The sequence below is a fragment of the Phocoena phocoena genome, chromosome 13, assembly GCF_963924675.1.
Source record: "Phocoena phocoena chromosome 13, mPhoPho1.1, whole genome shotgun sequence".
Taxonomy (NCBI): Eukaryota; Metazoa; Chordata; class Mammalia; order Artiodactyla; family Phocoenidae; genus Phocoena; species Phocoena phocoena.
This window is the reverse complement of record NC_089231.1, coordinates 83,959,051-83,983,752: the sequence shown is the minus strand read 5'-3', so window position 1 is coordinate 83,983,752 and position 24,702 is coordinate 83,959,051. Positions and strand designations below refer to the sequence as shown.

Genomic DNA, 24,702 nt, shown 5'->3' with positions numbered 1-24,702 from the left:
CATTCCTTTGTGATTCCATTCTTCCTATAGGTTTTGCAATGAGAGTGAGGGGAGGGGCACTTTACTGAGCAATCGCTGCTTGGGGAAGTAGGTGTTAAAAAATACAGATTATATCCTTTTAGGTAAAGAAAATCCTTTTTAGCAAACTTCTTCACACCTACCTTCCCTTCCTCCTGATACTCTTAAGGAACCAGCACTCAGTAGACACTTAATGAATACTTGTTGATGGACTTAACCAGCTAAATTCTAAGTGGATCATCCTTCAAATTCTTAAGCTAAGTGCCAGTCATTGACATCCAGGCTACATAAAAACAGAGTTGGGTCAAAAATTAGACATGTTTAGCACTATTAAGTAAAGAGAAAAATCCTTTTCAGGCAAAGATATTTCTTTCTTTTTTTAATAAATTTAAATTTATTTTATTTTTGGCTGCGTTGGGTCTTTGTTGCTGCGTGAGGGCTTTCTCTAGTTGTGGCGAGTGGAGGTTACTCTTGGTTTTGGTGCACGGGGTTCTCATTGCTGTGGCTTCTCTTGTTTCGGAGCTCTAGGGTGCGTGGGCTTCAGTAGTTGTGGCACGCAGGCTCAGTAGTTGTGGTGCACAGGCTTAGTTGCTCCACAGCATGTGGGGTCTTCCCGGACCAGGGCTCGAACCCGTGTCCCCTGCATTGGCAGGGGGATTCTTAACCGCTGCACCACCAGGGATATCCGGCAAAGATATTTCTAAAATGATATTATATGTGCACATTTAAATATGTCTACCAGTTTCCTCTAGATATGCTAATTGATTAGATATATTGGATGTATGACACTTGAGTAAAAAGGGTGCTAATATTTTATAGAACTAATGTGGAAGTTAATTAGTGAATAAATTGCCAACAGGTAAAGTTTGTATTCTAGATATAAAGTGTTATATCAGCAATTTGAAGGAAAACATTTTTTGAACATTATAGTAATGTTTATCAATATAATGGTTAATAGTAGCTAATATTTATTCCACGTAGTGTAATATTTACTCAACACAGCAATCCTGTAAAGTAGGTTCTATTTTTATTCCCATTTGAAGATGAGGAAACTGAGTCACAAGTTATTACTTAACTGTGTTACACTACTTAGCAGATGGTGTAGTCAGTATTTGAAACCAGGTTTTCCCCTTGACTTCATAGTCTCCTCAGCCTCTGTAGTGTACTGCTGTTGCTGCTGCAGGTACATCTCTTGTATCTGCCCAGAGCTATAAAGATCTGCTTCGGTCTCAACAAGAGGAACCTTGTCCTTGTTGATAGGTTTCAGTGTTGGTGTTCTCAGTGGGAACTGTATCCTTTCATTCTTCTGATTGGCTGTTGTTTCTCAGGATTCTCTTCCTGCCAAGGATGTCTCTTAGTTTCTGTCTACTACTGTGTCATTAGTCCTTATTTATCATAGACGCTTTCATAGGTGTACTATTTTGAATATGTGATATTTTCAAATGTATTTATGATAAAAATGGAACCTTTTTGTTGTCCATTGTTTGAGATAGAATCACTCTGTGGTTAGTAGTTAGCAGTTCTTTTGCATCTAACAGTGTTTGTGTTTACATTATACTTAGTGGGTTCAAAGTGAAAATGTTTTTTTCCCTCTCAGGAATAAATCTTACTTGTTTGTAAAATGTGGGGAAGGTTGCATAATATAACCTTTTAGGGGCTCTGTCAGCTTGAGCACTGAAATTCTGTGAGTCTGTAATATTGATAGTTTCAGAATAGGAATATGATTAAATATTAAGGATTTTGCTTAATGAAGTTAGAGAATGGCATAGATGTGTCCTCTCTATCCCCTCCCCACTTCTCATGCAAAAAAAGTGCAAGTAGGGAATTTGTGCCCAATTGGCTTGAGAGAAAGGATCCCTTGATTTTGTTTGTGTATAAGATGTATATAAAATTAAAATCTCTTTCATTAATAGCTCATAAAAGACAATGTCTCTTACAGGCATTGTCAGTGCTAGGCCACTGCTCAGATCAGAGCGTCTCAAATTGTGATTCCTATGCATTTTGAGTAGGTCACTGATAATGTTACTTGTAACTGTTGCCATCATTTCTTATGGACTCCAACAAGTTTACTCCCCAAATAACTCTCTTCCATGATATTTTTGTACTTATAATGCTAATTGTTCAGAAAATATATTTCAGAAAGCTCTCGTGAATTCAGTAACACATGGATTAATGGATCCCTTGGCCTCTAAGCTTTCTGTGGTCTGTAGTTTAGGAATCATTGGTTTAAAAGAATGTGCTTTTGTTTCAAAGGTAAATAATTATTTCCAATATTTACTTTTAAAAAGATGACATTTTGATAGTCTCAGGAATTATTAATCTAGGTCAAAATAAGCCATAGCAAGTGGGCTAAGACCCTGTATTCCCATAGGTCATTGGTCCTAATGCAGTATTTTATAGATAGAATTTTTTTTTTTTTTTTTGTGGTACGTGGGCCTCTCACTGTTGTGGCCTCTCCTGTTGCGGAGCACAGGTTCTGGACGCACAGGCTCAGCGGCCGTGGCTCACGGGCCCAGCTGCTCCGCGGCATGTGGGATCTTCCTGGACCTGGGCAGGAACCCGTGTCCCCTGCATCGGCAGGCGGACTCTCAACCACTGCGCCACCAGGGAAGCCCTGAATATATTTTTAAAGCATTGGTTTGCTCTCTTGGTACATATTTGTACTATGTACTAGGATAGTAGTTTGTAAAGTGTGGTCAACTATGTATTAGAAAAATGGATCAACTTTTTTTAAAATAAATTTATTTATTTTATTTATTTCTTTTTGGCCGTGTTGGGTCTTCGTTGCTGTGTGCAGGCTTTCTCTAGTTGTGGCGATCGGGGGCTACTTTTCGTTGTGGTGCATGGGCTTCTCATTGCAGTGGCTTCTCTTGTTGCGGAGCGTGGGCTTTAGGCATGCGGGCTTCAGTAGTTGTGGAACGTGGGCTCAGTAGTTTTGGCTCGCGGACTCTAGAGCGCAGACTCAGTAGTTGTAGCGCACGGGCTTAGCTGCTCTGCGGCATGTGGGATATTCCTGGACCAGGGCTCGAACCCGTGTCCCCTGCATTGGCAGGTGGATTCTTAACCACTGTGCCACCAGGGAAGCCCCCAAATGGATCAATTTTATATTAAACCCATATTTTGACATTTCTCCTTGTCTCCTCTGTCATCCGGTTCTTTCATATTTCCATCTTGTTGTTTAATACTAATTCTCCCCTTTCCAGTTTTAATCTCAGACAGGCTTTTATTCCGAAGTTAAGTATTGAAACTTCACAGGTAACCAATATTGACTTCTTGATCTACTCATTGGAAAGAGAATGCATGGGCTTTGGGAATTTGAACAGTCTAGATTTGGGTGTGACCTTGGGCAGGTAATTTAAGCTTTTTGAGCCTCAGTTTCATTTCTAGAATTATAATACTTATCTTGCTCAGGGTTGTCATGGGCTAGTGATGGACATGAAGAGCCTGACACTGTGCCAGGCTTGTAAAAGATAATTAGTCACTGTCAGTTCCCTTCCCTTCCTCCTATCTGCTCAAAATACTTTCTTCCTTAGACTTCTTTTCTTTTCTCTAAAAATTTTGGGGAAATCTCCTTTGGGCTATCCTTCCTCTCATCCTTTAAACAGTAGGTCTGCCCTTCGTTTCATTTCTGGATATCTGGATGTCTGGATGACTGAAGCAGCAGTTCCTGTTAAACAAGAACCAGAGACGCTACCTACTCCAGCACCATCTTTGTAAATCACATCTTTGTAAATGATGTACAAGCGACGTAGACCTACCTAGTAGAGAATTTCTCTATGAAATGTCCTGCTTTGATCTAAAACAGTGGTTCTTGTATGTTGGGAAGTCGTGGTCATGGTATTCTTGGCTAACAACTTTTTTTTTGTAGGACATAATGAAACATTTAATTTCATTGCACAGTCTGAGAATAAATGGACTAGCTGAAAATTAGTATATTTATGTAATGTGAAGTTAGTTCTTTGATAAAAACAAGTAGTCACATTTCTCATAATTATGTTTGTGTATATAAATTGGTTATTTCAGATGAATTAATGAGAAAAGTTAAAATTAAGAAAGCTCTGTTAAACTTTTTTTTCCCTACAAAATGGATAAAAATCCATCTTAGTGGTAGAATACTTTGATTTGGCTCCTATGAGTACAGTTGGAAAACCCCAGCTGAAAGTGTATTTGTCTGCTCGAATTAGGCATTTTCCCCCTAAACTCCATATATCTCATCTTTTAGGTCTCCTGGGCTCAACCTTTTTCATTTTCTCTTGGCTTAACTCTAATTATCCATCAACTCATGCTTTTTTGTGTGTGTTTCATGTTCTCCCTTCCATTTTGAGCTTTTATTTAAACTTAGTCTTATGGATTCTCCTTCTTAAATATCTTGGAATCCATTCCCCCTTCTTTCTCTTTACATCTTACTGTTATAGCACATCATCTTTTCCCTGATCTGCTGTAGCAGTTTCCTAAGATGTCTCCCTGCCTTGGTCTTACTCTACCCATTCTCAGTTTGCTTCCATACTGCTGTGGAGTAATTTTTCTAAGTCACAAATCTGACTATGTCTTGCAGTCTCCATCTGAAAACCCTTTAGGGACCCCTGATTCTCACAGGATTAAATGAGCTCTTAAGCATGGTGTTCAGAGGTGTGGGCAAAAACTTCCTCGTCTCTTGCCATCACCTTTGTGAACCTCGTATTTCTGTTCTGAGCTTCCATACCCATGTTGAACTACTCTAGCCATCTTTCTTAGAGTGCCAGCATCATTCGTGCCCCCATACATTTGAATGCACTATCCAGAAGATCCTTGTCTACCTGGCAATTTCTTACCTGAGACTTGGCTCCATTGTCATCTTTGTAATCTCTCTCCCCAGGTGAATTCAGCATTTCCTTCTCTGTTCCCACAGCATTTTGTAACATATACTCTTTCTGTGATTTGCATACTTTTCTGTCCTTTCCATCTTAATGTGAATTTCTTGGGATCAGAGACTATTTCTCTTTCATCCTTTTTTTGCCTGCTGTGTAGCAGGTTCTTCATAAATATTGGATGAATGGATCCGGTAGAAAATGTTGGTTTATGTTTAGAAGAGAGTTGTCATTTTAAGTTTTTAATGTTAATATTTAATATTTTGTCTTAAAGATGGTGGAGCCAGGGCAAGATTTACTGCTTGCTGCTTTGAGCGAGAGTGGAATTAGTCCGAATGACCTCTTTGATATTGATGGTGGAGATGCGGGGCTTGCAACTCCAACACCTACCCCTCCTGTACAGCAGGTAAGAGTTTTCCAAAGCCTCTGTAAAAAGTGAGTTTTTTCTTAATTTTATTTTCTATTATAGAAATAGGTATTGTTAAGCCTTAATTTTAAATATGCATGTGAATATTACTTTTATGTTGATTATTAGTCTTTATTCACAAAGTGGAAAATACTTGGCAGTGAAAATCAAGACATTTTCTGCTTTGATATATAACGTAAGAGATGAATTGCTTAGAGTTATTGTGGGAGGATCACTAATCTCAATAATTTGTCTTTGTACTTTATAGGAATATTTTTCTGAGGTTTCACTATACACATTCTCTGAAAGCAAAAATAAGATTCTTGTGTTAGCGTAGTTTAGTGACGATGTTATGCTTGCAAAGATTGTTACTTTATACCTGGTATCAGTGATTTTACATTCCATTTGAATGTAAAGCTTGAAAATTTTTTTTATTTTAATAAAATAAATACTTCTCTTGTTCTTGAAACAGAATTTACTGCCGTCATTCTTTATTTCTTTCTCTGATGTTGTTTTCTCTCCAGTCAGTGCCACTTAGTGCATTAGAACTAGGTTTGGAGACTGAAGCAGCAGTTCCTGTTAAACAAGAACCAGAGACGCTACCTACTCCAGCACTATTAAATGTTAGGGTAAGAATTATTTAGATTTGGCATTACTATGAAAATAGTTTAGGGTTGTAGTAAGAAAATAACCTTTAATATGAAATAGTTTTATTTCACTAGTTCTGCTTTTTGCTGCTTCTTTCCCAGTATTCTATCTACTCTCACCTCCTACTTTATAAAACGTTTCTTTCACTCTTCTGGTAGTTATGTTGATCAAAAGATTAAGGGGAAAGAAACCCCCATTTTTTTAGGTTATTTATTGCAAGTGATAGAAAATTCATGAGGTAAAGGTGAACTACACGTTAACCCACTACACTTCATTTTTACTTGCTTATTTCAGCTCTTGTCTGTTGGTGTATATAATGTTTATGTGATTGTTATTGTGCTTTAAATGTGGAGTTCCACTGACCTTGCTTTAAACATAGCAGTTTTCATTGTTGTTGTTACTATAGGCTGGGCTGCACGGCTGTGGGATCTCAGTTCCCCAACCGGGGATTGAACCTGGGCCACGGCAGTGAAAGCCCTGAATCCTAACCAGTAGGCCACAGGAAACTCCTACACATAGCAATTATTAATTTAAGCTCTAGTGGTATAAAAGTATTGGACTGGTTAAAATTTGATAACTTTTGATAAATTATTGTTGAGAGTTACATTTAAGATTAATAGAATCTAGAAGATTCTTGTTAGAGAAGTCATTAACAAATAACTTGAAGGGGGAAAGAAGTAAAAATAGACTTAAATTTATAAAAATATCTGTGTTGGGGCTTCCCTGGTGGCACAGTGGTTGGGAGTCCGCCTGCCGATGCAAGGGACACGGGTTCGTGCCCCGGTCCAGGAAGATCCCACATGCCGCGGAGCGGCTGGGCCCGTGAGCCGTGACTGCTGAGCCTGCACGTCCGGAGCCTGTGCTCCGCAACGGGAGAGGCCACAACAGTGAGAGGCCCGCGTACTGCAAAAAAAAAAAAAAAAAAAATCTGTGTTTTACTTTAGTTGGTTGAAGTCACAGACATTTGTTACCCTCAAATCTTGACTTTTTTTGTTCATTTTTGTCCAACTCCTAACTCCCACCCCCCAACCATAAAAATAAAATGCTATGTAGCTTTGCCTTAGGCTCCAAGGAAGCATCCGCATTATCACTGATGTTTGTAATTTACCTGGGTGGATCGTTCATGGGGCACAGGAATTTAAAACTCTGGTGGTCTCGTCTAAGTTAAACATTAGTATAGTCTGTATGATAGCAGACAGAGCATTGGACAGGAATCATAGAATGTTAGAAATGGAAAATGGTCCTCAGAGACCCCCGGCCTCCAGAGGTAAAGTGATTTGCCTAAGGTTATCTGATTAGTTGGGGGCAGTGCTGGGATTAGAAATTATGTTCCTAGTCCTTGTGTTATGTAGGGTGACTATACATCACAGCTTGCTTAGGATACTCTAATTTTATGCTTGCTGCCCCCAACACTACTATTATATCTTCTTTTTCTCAAATGATGTATTTTAACTAGGTAGTTTATATCTAACGATATTTATTAGAACCAAAGTGCCAATGGTTGCGTAAGATGCTTAATAAGTCAGTTTTAGAGTTTTAAATGGCCTGTTGTGTTTGTGGATATGGGTTGCGTTAGAGAATAAAGAATTTTTCACAGGTGTGATGTATGTGGTTTTCTTTTCTAGCAGCAGCCTCCATCTACTACAACATTTGTGCTGAATCAAATAAATCAGCTTCCGACTTTGGGATCTACGATTGTAATGACTAAAACACCACCTGTAACCACGAATAGGCAAACCATCACTTTAACAAAGTTCATTCAGACTACTGCAAACACACGTCCTTCAGTCTCAGCACCAGCAGCACGAAATGCCATGACCTCTGCACCTTCAAAAGACCAGGTTCAACTGAAGGACCTACTAAAAAATAATAGTCTGAACGAACTCATGAAACTGAAGCCACCGGCTAATATTGCTCAACCAGTTGCAACAGCAGCTAGTAAGTCTTTTTGTTTTCAATAGTGTCAACTGCTTGCCTTCGTTAAGATATGTCAGTGTGTTTTTAAGGGTTTGCTTAGGTTTTAAAAGAAGTAGTCATGACAGGAGATGATATCTGCATGACTCTGTGGACTTACAGTATTTATGCAATTCAAGGGAAGCAAAAATTTAGAAGCCTTAGCCTTAAGCTTTAAAATGAAGTGTGGAATTATCAAGTGGCTACATGAACACCATGAGATCTCAGTTTTATAAATTGTGAATAACTGGTTAACCTTTTTCTCAGGCATTTAAATCAGTGCTTTTCAAACTTTATAACTCTGAGTCACTTGGGGATCTTTTTTTTTTTTTTTAAATGAGTTTTTTTTTTTTTAATTTATTTTTTGGCTGCTTTGGGTCTTCATTCCTGTGTGTGGGCTTTCTCTAGTTGTGGCGAGCATGGGCTACTCTTCGTTGCAGTGTGCGGGCTTCTCATTGCGGTGGCTTCTCTTGTTGCGGAGCATGGGCTCTAGGCGCACGGGCTTCAGTAGTTGTGGCACGTGGGCTCAGTAGTTGTGGCTCATGGGCTCTAGAGTGCAGGCTCAGTAGTTGTGGCGCACGGGCTTAGTTGCTCCGTGGCATGTGGGATCTTCCCAGATCAGGGCTTGAACCCGTGTCCCCTGCATTGGCAGGCGGGTTCTTAACCACTGTGCCACCAGGGAAGTCCCACTTGGGGATCTTTGTACAAAAACAGAGTCAGATTCAGTAGGTCTGGGATGGGGACCAAGATTCTGCATTTCTCATAAGCTTTTAGAGGTGCTGTTGCTGGTGGTCCTTGGACCATGCTTGAGGTGTAATGGGCTTTAAACTGATACTTCGCTACTGTAACTCTTACAGTTTTATGATTTTGCTTGTCATTAGCTTCATTGTATGTCAGTAGTCGTGTTTTTTAGTCAGTTTTCTTTTAAAATATATAAACTTTCATTGTAATGAAAATGAATAGTAATTCACTATATTTTCTTTGAAGAGTGAGCACTCAAAATACTTTTTTAATAATAGCTTTACTGAGATAATTTACATACCATTGTACCTTTTAAAGGGGTACAATTCAGTGGATTTTAGTATATTCACAGAGTTGTGTAACCATTACCACTAGCTAATCCATAATGCTTTAAGTGTAGGTTTAGATCTAAAGAGAAAAAGCTCAACAGTGATTTGATCACTCTTTTTTAGGAATTCATTTATGCATAAACACTATAAATTTTACAGTTAATTTTTCTTCTCTGGAGTGGCTTTTTTATTGCTCACTTATTCAAAAGATATTTATTTATTTATTAATTGCCACACTACGAGGCATGTGGGATCTTAGTGCCTTGACCAGGGATTGAACCCATGCCCCCTGCAGTGGGAGCACTGAATCTTAACCGCTGGACCGCTAGGGAAGTCCCTGTTCTAGGATTCTGAGACTATGGCTGGGAAGAAAACTATTGAAATTTCTGCCCTCATAGAGCTTGCATTTGAGTGGAGAAAAACAGACAATAAACAAAATAAATGAAGTATATAGTATGTTAGATAGGGGTAGGCACGTGGAGAAAAATAGAAAATGGAATATGGGGCAGGAAGAGGTTGTATTTAAGTGGAATGCTTAGAGGAAGCTTTGTGTTTAGTGTAGTAAGGTAATTTTAAGGGTAAAATAGAATTTTTTTTTAACTTTGGCTATATCAAATTTTAGTAGTATAGTTTTAGAAACTGAAAAACGTGAACTATTTTTTCTTTTTTTGGCTGTGCCACTCGGCCTGCAGGATCTTAGTTTCCCGACCAGGGGTTGAACCTGGGCCTCATCAGTGAAAGCGCGGAGTCCTAATCACTGGACTGCCATGGAATTCCCAAAATGTGAACTCTTAAGAGGGATATTCTTTCCTTCCTTTTTCCATTGAGCTAAATAGTATTTGACTCCCTGCCTGGTGATTTATACTAATAACTAATACATAGCATCCCACTAGGCTCTTGGAATGGGGTGCTGGATATTGAATAGAGAGTTCCTCCTTCCAAACAGCTGCTTTATTTTTCCAATTGAGAGAGATAAGTTTTAACACCTGATACATAATTTTGTAGCAGAATTGATTGCTGGGAAGTTCTAATGTGCTTGTGTTTATAGAGTAGAGGGCCAGGGACTTCCCTGGTGGTCCAGTGGTGAAGACTCTGCACTCCCAATGCAGGGGGCCTGGGTTCAATCCCTTGTCAGGGAACTAGATCCCGCGTGCCACAACTAAAGATCCCGCACCTGGCAATGAAGATCCCGCATGCCACAACTAAGACCTGACTCAGCCAAATAAATAAATATTAAAAAAATAATAACAAAGTAGAGGGCTGGGGCATTCTAAAGGAATGAGCAAGGAGTGTTTGTAGGTGATACAGAACTAACTTTGTCTTCAGTGACAAATGCAATTAAAAATATCAGATAGGGGCTTCCCTGGTGGCGCAGTGGTTGAGAGTCCGCCTGCCGATGCAGGGGACACGGGTTCGTGCCCCGGTCTGGGAAGATCCCACATGCCGCGGAGCGGCTGGGCCCGTGAGCCATGGCCGCTGAGCCTGCGCGTCCGGAGCCTGTCCTCCGCAACGGGAGAGGCCACAACAGTGAGAGGCCCGCGTAACGCATAAAAAAAAAAAAAAAAAAAAAAAAAATCAGATAATCTAATCTTTGAGTCCATACCTTTGTGCCTTTTGGCTGTAGTTTTACTCTTAAGGTTATTGTCCTGAACTGACTGGAGCCTGGCAGCTAGATGCCCATTGAGAAATTATTTTAACTGTCTCAGGATTGATTTCCATTCTGTGCCATGGAGAGCAGGACCACGGCCCTGACCTAGCTGAGGTGCAGGGCAGCATCTGGAATGGCTCCTGGGAGACTTAGGGGTGATCAGCAGTTAGTAGAAGCTGCTTTTCATTAAAGTCTTTGGATTTAATGAGGAGAAAGACTGCCGCTGTGCCATCGTGAGGAAAGAGTTTAGAGAGCAAAACAAAAGAGCTTTGGAGCTGACCGAGTAGTATCTAGTACAGTAACATCTCCCACATCCAGTGTAATACTTCTTAAAAGACAAGTCAAGGCCATCCTTGTGTGGAAGGCTGAGAAATTGTCAGACTAGACCAGGGCTGAAAAAGAAACATGGTAAGTGAATGCCGAAGATAAACCAACTTTTGTGTTGTAGGAGAGGGTCATCTTTTTACTGAAAGGGAAGAATGTTAAAAGTATCAAACTGCAAAGAGCGAGGTTTTGCATGTTCTCTCTCTCTCTCTCTCTCTTTTTTTGGCCGCCCCGCATGGCTTGTGGGATCTTAGTTCCCCAACCAGAGATTGAACCCAGGCCCTCAGCGGCAGTGAAAGCATGGAGTCCTAACCACTGGACCGCCAGCGGATTCCCTGCATGTTCTCTGCCCCTTTTGGAGCCCTTAGCCCTTTAGGTGTCTCTTTGGATTCTGATCTCTCAGTTGAGCTCCAGTCCTGTAACTCTTTCTATGAACTGTTCAGTGGCTCTCCCACAGTTATATTAAACAGATCTGTGCTCCTAAGTAAATTTATTATCTCTGTACCAGCTTCCTTATTTTGCTAACACTTTTATCCCAGCCATTTTGTAGTCCCAAGTGACAGGCCACCCAAATACTCCCTATCTTTTGGTAGAATACATAAGGTCATAATCTGTTCTCCTGGTGTAATTTTCACACTGTAATTGCAAGAATACCAGGTACTGGGAGTGCTTCAGGTATACTTGGAGGATGGAGGCTAGTTACAGGGGCTCAGAACTCCTCAACCAAGTAGTTCCTTTTTTAAAAAAAATAATTAATTAATTAATTTTTGGTTCTGTTGGGTCTTCATTGCTGCGTGCAGGCTTTCTCTAGTTGCGGCGAGTGGGGGCTGCTCTTCGTTGCGGTGCGCGGCCATCTCACTGCTGTGGCTTCTCTTATTGCAGAGCACGGGTTCTAGGTGCGTGGGCTTCAGTAGTTGTGGCTCGCGGGCTCTAGAGCGCAGGCTCAGTAGTTGTGGCGCACGGGCTTAGTTGCTCCGCAGCATGTGGGATCTTCCCGGACCAGGGCTCGAACCCGTGTCCCCTGCATTGGCAGGCGGATTCTTAACCACTGAGCCACCAGGGAAGCCCCGTAGTTCTACTTTGATTGATACTTTGATGGAGAGGTTCTTGTGCTATATCTTAAAAGAGTTTGCAAACCACTTGTATAGAAGAACAGGTTCATTCTTTGGATCTTTATTCTGAGGGAAGACAGTAGAGTTCCCCAACTTTTTTTTTCCCTTCCAGAAATAATTATTTTGCCTTGAAAGTTAGTAAGTACCTCCAGATCAGGTGCGATTGATTCTATCTTGGTGATAATACCAGGTTTTGCACCAAGTGAAGTGTCACAGAGTAATGCTGGCTGTGGGTAATTGTTTTGAAATAAACTGCCAAATAGCGTTCTGGTTAAGGTGTCTTTTTGATAAATAATTTTCAAAATTCCTGTGCACATGTTTCCTTTTAAGTTGTTTTCTAATGTTAATTCTTACCTCCGTAATGACATATAGCGTGAGTATTTTTATCCTTATGCTTAATTTAAGTTAGAGATAAGCAGATTGGTATTCTTTGGTTTGTGAAGTGGGTAAACTTTACTGAATTTTTTAAAAACTGTAGGAAAATAGATATTTTGTTATAAAATGTACATTATTTCTCCCCCTCAGCTGATGTAAGCAATGGCACAGTAAAGAAAGAGTCTTCTAATAAAGAAGTAGCAAGAATATGGATAAATGACATGAAAATGAGGAGTTTTTCCCCGACCATGGTGAGTTTCAAAAGCTATATCTGTATTTTTGTGTGGTATGAAAGTACACTTGGCTAAGTGTAGCCCTCAGAAAACTTTTTGGGGTGAAGGGGAGCTTCTAAGCTACATAAACTAATGAGCAAGCATTAAACCTCACTGGAATAAATTAATATATGCTAAACAAGGTGAATATAAGATACATATTTGATAGATAGAGTATTATACAAAGTACTGACTCTTTTCTATTGTGAATTTCATCTGGTAAGTAAAAAGGACAATGTGGAGTAACCAAAAGTATTTGATAATTATGTTCATTTTAGGATTGAGCCTTATTATATAGCTGGTTATGGGATGTCAGATCATATAATGGTTTAGTTGTGAATAATTATATGTTAACATTATTTTTACATTTAGGAAATGCTATATGCTTCAGGTAAATTGATTCGGTGCGTGTATTTAATAATTACGCAGTGTATAACCCTGCCTCTGTGTGGTGGGTTTCTGGCTCCCCATTTTAATAAACATATAATTAATGCCACATGGTTTAAGTAGTAATATAAGGTACAGCAAGAGGTAAATAGTGATGCTCGCAATAGGGCTTATGAGTTTGTAGGAAGATGAGACTCAGATGGCCTAGGAGGACTTCACTTTTTTTTTTTAAATAAATTTATTTATTTGTTTGTTTTTATTTTTGGCTGTGTTGGGTTTTTGTTGCTGCGCATGGGTTTTCTCTAGTGCGGCGAGCGGGGGTTACTCTTCATTGTGGTGCGCAAGCTTCTCATTGTCGTGGCTTCTCTTGTTGCAGAGCACAGTCTCTAGAGTGCAGGCCCAGTTGTTGTGGTGCACGGGCTCAGTTGCTCCGCGGCATGTGGGATCTTCCCAGGCTAGGGATCGAACCCGTGTCCCCTGCATTGGCAGGCGGATTCTTAACCACTGCGCCACCAGGGAAACCCAGGACTTCATTTTATGGAGGCAATGTCATGGAGTTTGGGTGTCGAGTCTGGAGAGACTTTGAGAGGGCATTTTAGGAAGGGAGCTACAGCATTAATAGGCACAGAGGAGGTGGTAGCTATATGCTTAGGATACTTGGCTTGCAGGAAGAAATTGGAATGGTTGACTGGGGGCTCTGTGGAGGGTCCTGAATTGAATTTGATGGACTTGGGACTTGGAGCAGCACCAGTGAGGCCCCTGGAAGTAGAGGGACCTGTTAGTGACTCAGGATGTGTTGGGAAGAAGAGACAGGTTAGGAGGTTGGTTAAGTAGTCCAGAAGGGAAGTGATAAGGAACTAAATGTCAGGAATTGCAAAGGTGATTGGAAAGGATGAGGGGAAAGGAAAAAAGAAAGTAAGAGGGGACTGCACATAATGATACCAGAGGATTGGTAAGACGGGGAGTGAAATACAGAATTGGAGAGACAGCAAAGCAACCTGTGCCTGAGGTTTTGAATGGGGACCAGGAGAACAAGTGTTGGCAGTATCAGTTTACTTAACAGTTGAGTGCCAGCAGCTTACTTGGAAGTTGATTTTTGGAAAATAAGAATGCATTTTTCTTTAAGATTATTTAGTGCTCAAGTTCCCAGTCCAGCCCGTGTTGCCCATAACATGCCAAAAGTTCTATATTGTCCTAGCAGTTAAGAGACATCTAACAGATTGCAAACTGGTAGCCTGTGGATGAAAACCAATTGACAGGTGTTTTGTTTGGCATCCACATTATTTTGAAAATTTTTGAATGTGTTGCAAACACATAAAATGCTGATTTCCAGGTTCTCTTGAAAAATAGGAGTACCTGATAATCCTGGGCCCACATTCCTCACCTCGCGTTAACATGCTTAGAGTTGAGTAGTGAACATCTACTTTGTATGTTGGTCACACATTCCCCGTGTACCACAGTACCCTCCCCTTCATTTATCTCCTTGACCCTAAGCTTGGTGTCAGTTGCCATTTTACATCCAGCTGGCTTAGACATAATTACTTGTCTGGTCCTTGGATTTTGTGACCGTATTGTGTTACCACCTAATCCTCCAATTATATACCTGCGGTATACATTTTTTAAAGGTAGGGAAAGACAAGGTAGAGGGAGAAAGGCGGCTGGTCATTTAGCACAGTGCGCATTCCTATTTTACAGATGAGGAAAAGGTGCAAAGGGGGATGGGCAGGACTCAGAATGTAAGTAATTTGCCCAATGCTACACAGATAACAGCAGAAGTGGGGTCTGGGTCTGTTTCTTTGGCCAGCCCCATTTCATCTCTTATTTCTGAAACTGGATTTTTATTTTGGCATACTTTCTGAGAACATTCAGGTTTTCTTTGGATTTTTTTTCTAAGGACTCCATGGGTTGATGGCTGAATGTTTATCTCACATCTCCCTTTTCTTTCCCACATTTATTGAGCATCTATGTGCCATCATATGCTGCTCTAGACTAAATAAAAATAAATAAGTAAAATAAAAATAAAAGAGGAGCCTGACCTTACATTTTATTTATTTATTTGTTTGTTTTTAAGATAAACTTGTTTTATTTATTTTATTTTTGGCTGCGTTGGGTCTTCGTTGCTGCGCGCGGGCTTTCTCTAGTTGCAGTGAGTGGGGGCTACTCTTTGTTGCGGTGCGCAGGCTTCTCACTGCGGTGGCTTCTCTTGTTGCAGAGCACGGGCTCTAGGCGCGCAGGCTTCAGTAGTTGTGGCATGTGGGCTCAGTAGTTGTGGCTCGCGGACTCTAGAGCGCAGGCTCAGTAGTTGTGGCGCACGGGCTTAGTTGCTCCGCGGCATGTGGGATCTTCCTGGACCAGGGCCCGAACCTGTGTCCCCTGCATTGGCAGGCGGATTCTTAACCACTGTGTCACTAGGGAAGCCCTGATGTTACATTTTAATGCCATGTGTCCTTGGCATTACCTGTAGGTCCTGACTAGGTTTTCTCTTTGTCCTTCTCCTCTCTTCCTTGGTATACTGGGTCCCACAGCTTCTTCCCTACATTCTTCCTTGATCAAGCCCACATTAATAAAGAGCTTCCCTTTATGGTTTACTGATAGTGAAAAGCAGCTTTTCCAGGCGCTTCTTAGTCCCCTATTCCTTCCTGCCTCTACCTCTTTAAGATTCTGTAGAGAAACACAAGGTAACATGACTATATTGACCATTCACTCACTTTGCCTGGGGCAGTCTGGGTTTACTGCTGTTTTCCTGGTGTAAGTTACTAATAACTCCTCATTTTATTCTCAGATGTGCTGACGTTTGGAGAGTAGGTGATATAGGATTCTGTATGATTGTTGTTGTGTCTGTGGAGACACAGATGTCTGAAGTAAATTCTCTGTCTTTTAGAAGAACCTTTAAACTCCAGAGTTTTCTAGGGTTTTGGTTTTAGGATCTAAGGGAAAGAAACAGATGAAGGTAACTGAGAAGAGGGTGGGATGTGAGACTTGAGAGTTTCTGCCCGTGAGAATGTAGGACGTGCTGCTGGGGCTCATCCACCTTTTCTCTCCAGACCCCTTGTTCTTTCTATTCCTGGAACTGCAATGAAGATTGAGGACTGGAGGTTAGACTTCTGGGCATCAGGGAGGCTGGCAGGTAATATTGAAGGGGAAGGTAGTTTGAGAAGGTGGTGGAGCCCTGTGGTGACCCATTTGTGTGTTTGCGATGAGAGCAGGTCATGGATTATCTCTGCTTATCTTTGGAGGAGCAGGGAAACCATAGACTCTGACCCAGATATTAGGGAATATAGAAGTGGTATGTCCTGTTTCCAAGATTGAAGATAGTGGGTATTCCTACAGAAGAGTTTTTCTGTGTGTTGGCTGGGCCTCCAGTTTCTGGACTTAGTTGATTTTGCTGTCTCTGTTACAGAAGGTCCCTGTTGTGAAAGAGGAAGATGAACCAGAGGAAGAAGATGAAGAAGAAATGGGTCATGCGGAAACCTATGCAGAGTATATGCCAATAAAACGTATGTCTTTGGGATTTGTCAAAATAATGAAAGACTTCTGGGTTCCTTTTGAACTTAAAAAACTGCCACATACATTATTATGTATTAAGATCTATCCATGTTGGGTACCTCAGAATTTGATAAGTGTGAGCTTTGTAGTGTTTTTTTGTTTTTTTTTTGCGGTACGCGGGCCTCTCACTGTTGTGGCCTCTCCTGTTGCGGAGCACAGGCTCCGGACGCGCAGGCTCAGTGGCCATGGCTCACGGGCCCAGCCGCTCTGCGGCATGTGGGATCTTCCCGGACCAGGGCACGAACCCGTGTCCCCTGCATCCGCAGGTGGACTCTCAACCACTGTGCCACCAGGGAAGCCCTGTAGTATGTTTTAAACTAGAATATGTTTTAAAATAGCTACATGAAAATTCTGTGAGTTTTTAAATTTTCCTACAGAAATTCAGAGCTTTGCTTTGGAATGAAGTCTTTTAAAACCAGGAGTGAAAAGGCTTTTTCCTTTCAAGTTAATTTTGCTCATATCAGCAGTGATTATAAAATCATAGTAAATTACAGAAATGTAAACACGTATCTTAGCTTTATAGTTTATACAGCTTATCTAAAGCAAATTATAAAAACATGGGAATCTTAAAAATAAAATCTGCTACTATTCGAATTCAGTGGTTTAAATTAACACCATTGCTTCCTTTTTTCCCGTAATGACCATGATTCATTTTTTTAGTGGCCAATGTATTAAGTTGAAAAAGAATAATTTTTAGTTTTTGTGTAAAATTTTTCACTTTTTCATTTTATGGGGGTAATAAGATGGAAAAAAATCTATGGCTAGAATTTTTCTCTCCTATCTGGCTTTCTATAAAAAGTCACCAATAAGATCACTTAAACTAAAAATCTCTATTTACCAACTATGTATGGATTCCAAGGTCCCATACTTTCCTGGTTATTTAAAATGATGTCTTTAATCTAGGATTATGTTCTGTTACTACTGGAGAACCTGGTGGTATGAACTGCGGTGGTGTTTTTCTAGATCTTTTTAATCAGCAAGTCTCTATTTAAACCATAGGTAGTTGATAAATAGGTAATTTTAGTCAAATTTAGACAGTACTTTACCATCAGTCAGTGACTTTATATAGGATCCCAGGGTGTACAGTTACTTCTTATTATATTTTCTCTGTCAGGAGAAATATTGCAATATCTTATGATAAGACTGGGAAGTGTTATTACTTAGAATAATTAAAATGAAATATTTTAAAATTTTTATTTAGTAAAAATTGGCCTGCGTCACCCAGATGCTGTAGTTGAAACTAGTTCTTTATCCAGTGTTACTCCTCCTGATGTTTGGTACAAAACGTCTATTTCTGAAGAAACCATTGATAATGGCTGGTTATCAGCATTACAGCTTGAGGCAATTACATATGCAGCCCAGGTAAGCTGTGTAATTTATAACTACATACAGTTTTTATCTTTAATTTTAGTTCACAATGTATAGTTGTTTTAATTCAAAGTTAAGTTTTCCTTGCATGAAAATCTTATGAATGTGATTTTTATAGAAGTTTTATGTGTTAGAAAATTAAAGGGGTAGTGTGGATATGGGGAATGTGTTTCTAGTGCAAATGATAAATTGTCATAACCTTTTTGGAATTCACTGGGAACATGTATTAAAATTAAAAATACCTATATCCTTTTACCTAACAATTCCATGCGAGTCTGTTTCATAGAACTATTAGATAAGAACATATATATATATATAAGGCTATCTGTTGCAGCTTTTTTTCCTCCCAGTGGCTAAAAGCTAGAAAAGATTTGAAAGCTCCCACCCTTGGGGAGTGATTGAATAACCTTTGGTATTACCATACGGGTGTTTTACCAGCTTTTATATTATGTCAATTGTCTTGAAAGGATTTCTGAAATACTCCATTTTTGTAAAATAAATAGGCAACCATCCCCCATATTTATGTTTTATAAAAAAGTTTGTATTTGGTTGTACAGTCCTTGAAAAATTATGGAAGAATACTCACCAATTTTTTAACTTTAATTACCTGCTACATACGAGGGTAGCAAGAAAAAAATACACAGACCTCAGAGATAGGGCAGGTTTGGTTCCAGACTACCACAGTAAAGCAAATGTCACAATAAAATGAGTCGCATGAAGTTTTTGGTTTCCCAGTGCATGCAAAACTTAGTGTTTGCACTGTAATGTAGTCTGTTAAGTGTGCAATAGCATTATGTCCAGAAAATGTACATACCTTAATTTAAAAACACTTTAATGCTAAAAAATGCTAACCATCATCTGAGGCTTCAGCAAGATGGGGGGAGGTCTCGCCTTGGCGTTGATGGCTGCTAAATGATCAGAGTGGTGGTTACTGAAGGCTGGAGGGGCTGTGGCAGTTTCTTAAAATAAGACAACAGTGAAGTTTGCCGCATCGATTCACTCTTCCCTGCACTAATGATTTCACTGTAGCATGCCGTGCTGTTTGATGGCATTTCACCCACAGTAGGACTTCTTTCAGAATTGGAGTCAGTCCTCTCAAACTCTGCCACTGCTTTATCAACTAAGTTATGTAATCTAAATCCTTTGTTGTCGTTTCAACCATCTTCACAGCATCTTCGTTAGGAGGAGATTCCATCTTAAGAATCTGCTTCCTCCACTGAAGTCTTGAACCCCTCCAAGTCATCCATGAGGGTTAACTCCTGTTAATGTTGGTATTTTGATCTCTTCCCATGAATCATGAATGTTCTTAGTGGCATCTAGAAGGGTGATTCCTTTTCTGGAAGGTTTTCAGTTGATTTTGTCCAGATGCATCAGAGAAATCAACTATCTATGGCAGTTACAGCCTTACAAAATGTGTTTCTTAAAGAGTAAGATTTGAAAGCCGAAATTACTCTTAGCTCCATGGGCTGCAGAAAGGCTGTTTTACAAAGCAGGCATGAAAGTGACATTGATCTCATTGTACATCTCCATTAGAGCTCTTGGGTGCATTGTCAATGAGCAGTATTACTTTGAAAGGAATCTTTCATTCTGAGCAGTAGGTCTCAACAGTGGGTTTCAAATATTCAGTAAATCATGTTGTAAACAGATGTGCTGCCTTGTTCCATTTGTAGAGCACAGGCAGCGTAGATTGAGCATAATTCTTAAGGGCCCTAGGATTTTTGGAATGGGAAATGAGCATTGGCTTCAACTTCAGGCCACCAGCTGCATTAGCCCCTCATAAGTCAGCCTGTCCTCTGAAGCTTTGAAGCCAGACATTGACTTCTTCTCTCTAGTTATGAAAGTCCTAGATAGCATCTTCTTCCAAAAGAAGGCTGTTTCATCTACATTGAAAATCTGTTGTTTAATGTAGCCACATTTATCGATTATCTTAGCTAGATCTTCTGGATAACTTGGTGAAGCTTCTGCATCAGCACTTGCTGTTTCACCTTGCAATTATGTTACGGAGATGACTCCTTAAACCTCATGAACCAACCTCTGTGAGCTTCACCTTGCAATTATGTTACAGAGATGACTTCTTAAACCTCATGAACCAACCTCTGTGAGCTTCACCTTGCAATTATGTTACAGAGATGACTTCTTAAACCTCATGAACCAACCTCTGTGAGCTTCACCTTGCAATTATGTTACGGAGATGACTCCTTAAACCTCATGAACCAACCTCTGTGAGCTTCACCTTGCAATTATGTTACAGAGATGACTCCTTAAACCTCATGAACCAACCTCTGTGAGCTTCACCTTGCAATTATGTTACAGAGATGACTCCTTAAACCTCATGAACCAACCTCTGTGAGCTTCAGAGTTCTTCTGCAGCTTCCTCACCTCTCTCAGCCTTCGTGGAATTAAAGAGTTAGGGCCTTGCTCTGGATTAGGCTTTGGCTTAAGGGAATATTATGGCTTGTTTGATCTTCTTTCGAGACCACTAAAAGTTTCTTCATGTCAGCAATAAGGCTGTTTCGCTTTCTTATTGTTTGTTCACTGAAGTAGCACTTTTAATTTCCTTTAAGAACTTTTTTTTTCATTCACAATTTGGCTGTTTGGAGCAAGAGACCTGGTATTCAGCCTGTCTAGGCTTTCAACATGTCTTCCTTATGTTGTAATCATTTCTAGCTGTTGATTTAAAGTGAGAGACATGCAGCTCTTCCTTTCACTTGAATGCTTAAAGAAGCCATTGTAGAGTTATTAATTGGTCTAATTTCAATACTGTTGTGTCTCAGGGACTGGGGAGGCTGAAGCAGAGAGAGAGAGCGATGGGGGAAATGGCCAGTCAGTGGAGCAGTCACAATACACACAACATTTATTAATTAAGTTCACCATCTTATATGGGCGGGGTTCATGGCAGCCCGAAACAATTAAAATAGTAACATCGAAGATCACTGATCACAATAACAAATATAATAATAATGAAAAAGTTTGAAATAGTATGAGAATTACTAAAAAGTGACTCAGAGACACGAAAGAGCAACTGCTGTTGGAAAAATGGCACCAATAAAATTGCATGATGCAGCGTTGCCACAAACCTTCAATATGTAAAAAATGCAGTATCCCCTGAAGTGCAGTAACAGTGAAGCACAATAAAATGAGGTATGCTTGTATAGTTACGTAAAGAAAGTATCCACACTAAGCCAACTACATGCCATTTCTATAAAAACAGAGAATGTTAATATATGACTAAAACAAGGTATGAAAGACTGATTGCCAAAATATTTAAAGGAATAGATAATTACCAGCGTTTTCTTTTTCAGCAACATGAAACATTCCTACCAAATGGAGATCGTGCTGGATTCTTAATAGGTGATGGTGCTGGTGTAGGAAAAGGAAGGACAATAGCAGGAATCATCTATGAAAATTATTTGTTGAGTAGAAAAAGGGCTTTGTGGTAAGTGCTAAAGACTGGCTGTGGAAGCTTTTGTTTGTGAATAATCCAGCATATGGGGATGGGTCTTTGTGAGTAGGTATATTTTTTTGAAGTGTCAAGGCCTGGGTTTATTTATTCCTGAATATTGCTAGAATGATGGGATTTGTATTGAATTTGTGTGTTTTTCTTTTCCCTTTTTTTTGTGGCAGGTTCAGTGTTTCAAATGATTTAAAGTATGATGCCGAAAGAGATCTGAGGGATATTGGAGCAAAAAACATTTTGGTCCATTCATTAAATAAGGTATGAAAGTTTTCTATTCAGTTGGTCATTCAATAAATATTGACTTATCTGTGAGATGGGAATAATAATAGTTTCTACTTCGTAGGGTTGTTAAGAGGATTAAATGAGTTATTTCACAGAAAGCATAGTGAGTGCTAGCCACTATTGTTGGTTTTCGGATTACTAAGTGTTAAATAATGTGCTAGGTAGGGTTATGTAGTGGCAAACAAAATAGGCATTGTCTGTTTTTATGGAGTTTATTCTCTTACTCTTCAGGGTTTTTCGTTTGTTTGTTTTTGTCTGTTTCTGAAGTTACTGTATATGGGTGAAACTCATATACTTATGAGTATAAGGGTGTAGTGTGATAAAGCTATATGGACAGGTAGTGTGCCCATCGCATCATATAGAGAGAATTGTGATTTGGACACTGGTTTAGATATTTGTACATTCAGTGGACTTGTATACCCGTACCTGTGTTCATGTTAAAACAGTTCTGTCAAATGGAAGAAAATGTGTGTCATTATCTAGAAAGCACAGTTCAGTGTTCATTTAGCAAATCTTTATTGACCTCCTACTATGCAGCAATTCCTGGAGTCACATGGGTAGAATAGACAGACCTAGTTCCTGCAGGTGCTTCCTTGCTAGCCCTTTGAAAAGAAGTAAATGTAAATCTACTTTCCATGCGAGTCCTAAGTTGCTTCAGTGTTGAGTCCTAAGTTGCTTCGGTGTTGTTGCCCTGCCCATCAGTGGCTTTTTTTGGGTGAGGGTTACTGAGTGGTTTGTTGGGTTAAGTACTGTGTCTTGAATGACTACTAGCAGTTCAAAACTAAAACATGTAAGGGGCATCTAGAAATATTTTTGATTTCTAAATCAGCATAATTGAGGAAGACCACAGTAACTATTAATCATAATTCTTATATATCCCTCAGATCTTAATTACAGTGCTTTGCATGTAGTAAATGCACAATAAATATTTGTAGAACGAATATTGTGACCTTTTCTTGGGGAGTTTGGTTTGTAATCTTTTTTTTTTTTTTTGCGGTACACGGGCCTCTCACTGTTGTGGCCTCTCCTGTCGCGGAGCACAGGCTCCGGACGCGCAGGCTCAGCGGCCATGGCCCATGGGCCCAGCCGCTCTGCGGCATGTGGGATCTTCCTGGACTGGGGCACGAACCCGTGTCCCCTGCATCGGCAGGCAGACTCTCAACCACTGCGCCACCAGGGAAGCCCTGTAATCTTTTATTGATGATAGACTTTTTTGAGACTTTGATGAAAACTGGATCCTTGTACGTTAAAGTTATACACACACACACATAAACACACACGAGAGGGTTCATGTGTGTGTGTATGTATGTGTACGCATGTGTATGAGAAATTTTGTGTATGATCTTAAGAGGTCCTTTGACTTTACTGAAGCCCATCATGGTACCACCAGTTTCCTGCTGTAGAAATCTGGGTGGGATAAATATTTTAGAGACTAAAGTGTATTTATTTAAGTTCTTCTCTTTTCTTTTTTAGTTTAAATATGGAAAAATTTCTTCCAAACATAATGGGAGTGTGAAGAAGGGTGTGATTTTTGCTACCTATTCTTCCCTCATTGGTGAAAGTCAGTCTGGTGGTAAATACAAAACGAGGTTAAAACAACTCCTACATTGGTGCGGTGATGACTTCGATGGAGTGGTATCCTTTGCAACAAGTTTTATAATTTTTAATGACACAAAATATAACACACAGGAATTCTGAGGTTAAATAAAAAGACTGCTGGAATGAGAGCATTAATGATTACATAGAGTCCAAGGGAGTCAGAAAATTGATTCTGTTTTGTAGCTGTCATATAGGAGGCCAGTATTTAAGTTCCTGCTTTAGGAAAATGTTAATAGGTATGGGACATGCTGAATACTATATTTCCTTCTTAACTTAAGTGATTTCCAAACTTATTTGCTCATAGCATACCTTTTACTATCCTGCATGAGGATCACCAGTTTTTGAAGTACTGATTAAGTTGGTTATCAGTTATGCTTCTATTTAACAAAATTTGCTCAAATTATCTGTGTGGTGGACATTTTTAGCCATAGTGGATCCTTTCGTTCATTCTAATTAAGAATTAAATATCCAGTTAAGGAGTGACAGTGCCGTAAGGTGGCAGCCACCACGGGCTCGGACAGTTTATGAAAACTGAATATACAGCCTTAAGATAGAATGTGGACCTAAATACCCAGAAGCAACCCCCTTTGTAAGATTTGTAAGAAAAATTAATATGAATGGAGTTAATAGTTCTAATGGAGTGGTGGACCCAAGAGCCATATCAATGCTAGCAAAATGGCAGAATTCATATAGCTTCAAAGTTGTCCTGCAAGAGCTTCGATGCCTAATCATGTCCAAACAAAATTTGAAACTTCCTTAGCCGCCTGAAGGACAGTGTTACAGTAGTTAATCAAAAAGAAAAACCACAGGCCCTCCGCTACCCACCTCCCATTCGATTCAAGCAGTCTTCATTTTCTGCAGTAGTAAATTTTCTAGATGCCAAAAAAAAATTAAATATCCAGTTAAGGTTAATGCCAGATTCAGTGAATGCCTCTGTGGCTGGGGGAAGGGGGCTGTGGAGATCAAGGAGAGGCACATAGAGGGCTTCGTTGATATTTGTGATCTTACAGAAAAAGAAAACCATCTGAAGCAAATATGGCAAAATGTTAAGGTTTGACAAAACCAGATGATAGGTATAGGTATGTGGATATTAGTAAAAAAAAAAAAGTTAATGCTCAGGGGCTTGTTATCAACAGCATCCCTCCCCCTAATAATCTTGATTCTTTTTTTACTCCAGCTACCATCCCAGAAATCTTGGATGTTTCCCAAGTCCTAAGTGAAATAAAAGTTAACTCTTCCTGAAAGATTGGAGACACTTGCTACTAATGTGACATGTTCCTTAATTTACTCCTTACAGATAGTGTTTGATGAATGTCATAAAGCAAAAAACTTATGTCCTGTTGGTTCTTCAAAGCCAACCAAGACAGGCTTAGCAGTTTTAGAACTTCAG

At 39.8% G+C, this 24,702-nt stretch overlaps 1 protein-coding gene and 1 pseudogene across 1 annotated transcript in view; both read left to right on the top strand.

Moving 5' to 3' along the window:
- Positions 1-5,139: 5,139 nt before the first annotated feature.
- Positions 5,140-24,702, top strand: part of SBNO1 (strawberry notch homolog 1) — a 44,052-nt gene continuing 24,489 nt past the window's right edge. The window contains 10 exon segments of the mRNA XM_065889588.1: positions 5,140-5,271; positions 5,796-5,900; positions 7,545-7,857; positions 12,552-12,652; positions 16,461-16,557; positions 17,808-17,968; positions 21,277-21,410; positions 21,599-21,689; positions 23,187-23,348; positions 24,610-24,701. Coding sequence (XP_065745660.1) covers positions 5,140-5,271; positions 5,796-5,900; positions 7,545-7,857; positions 12,552-12,652; positions 16,461-16,557; positions 17,808-17,968; positions 21,277-21,410; positions 21,599-21,689; positions 23,187-23,348; positions 24,610-24,701 — 1,388 coding nt within the window.
- On the top strand, positions 23,539-24,102 carry LOC136133157 (ubiquitin-conjugating enzyme E2 variant 1 pseudogene; annotated as a pseudogene).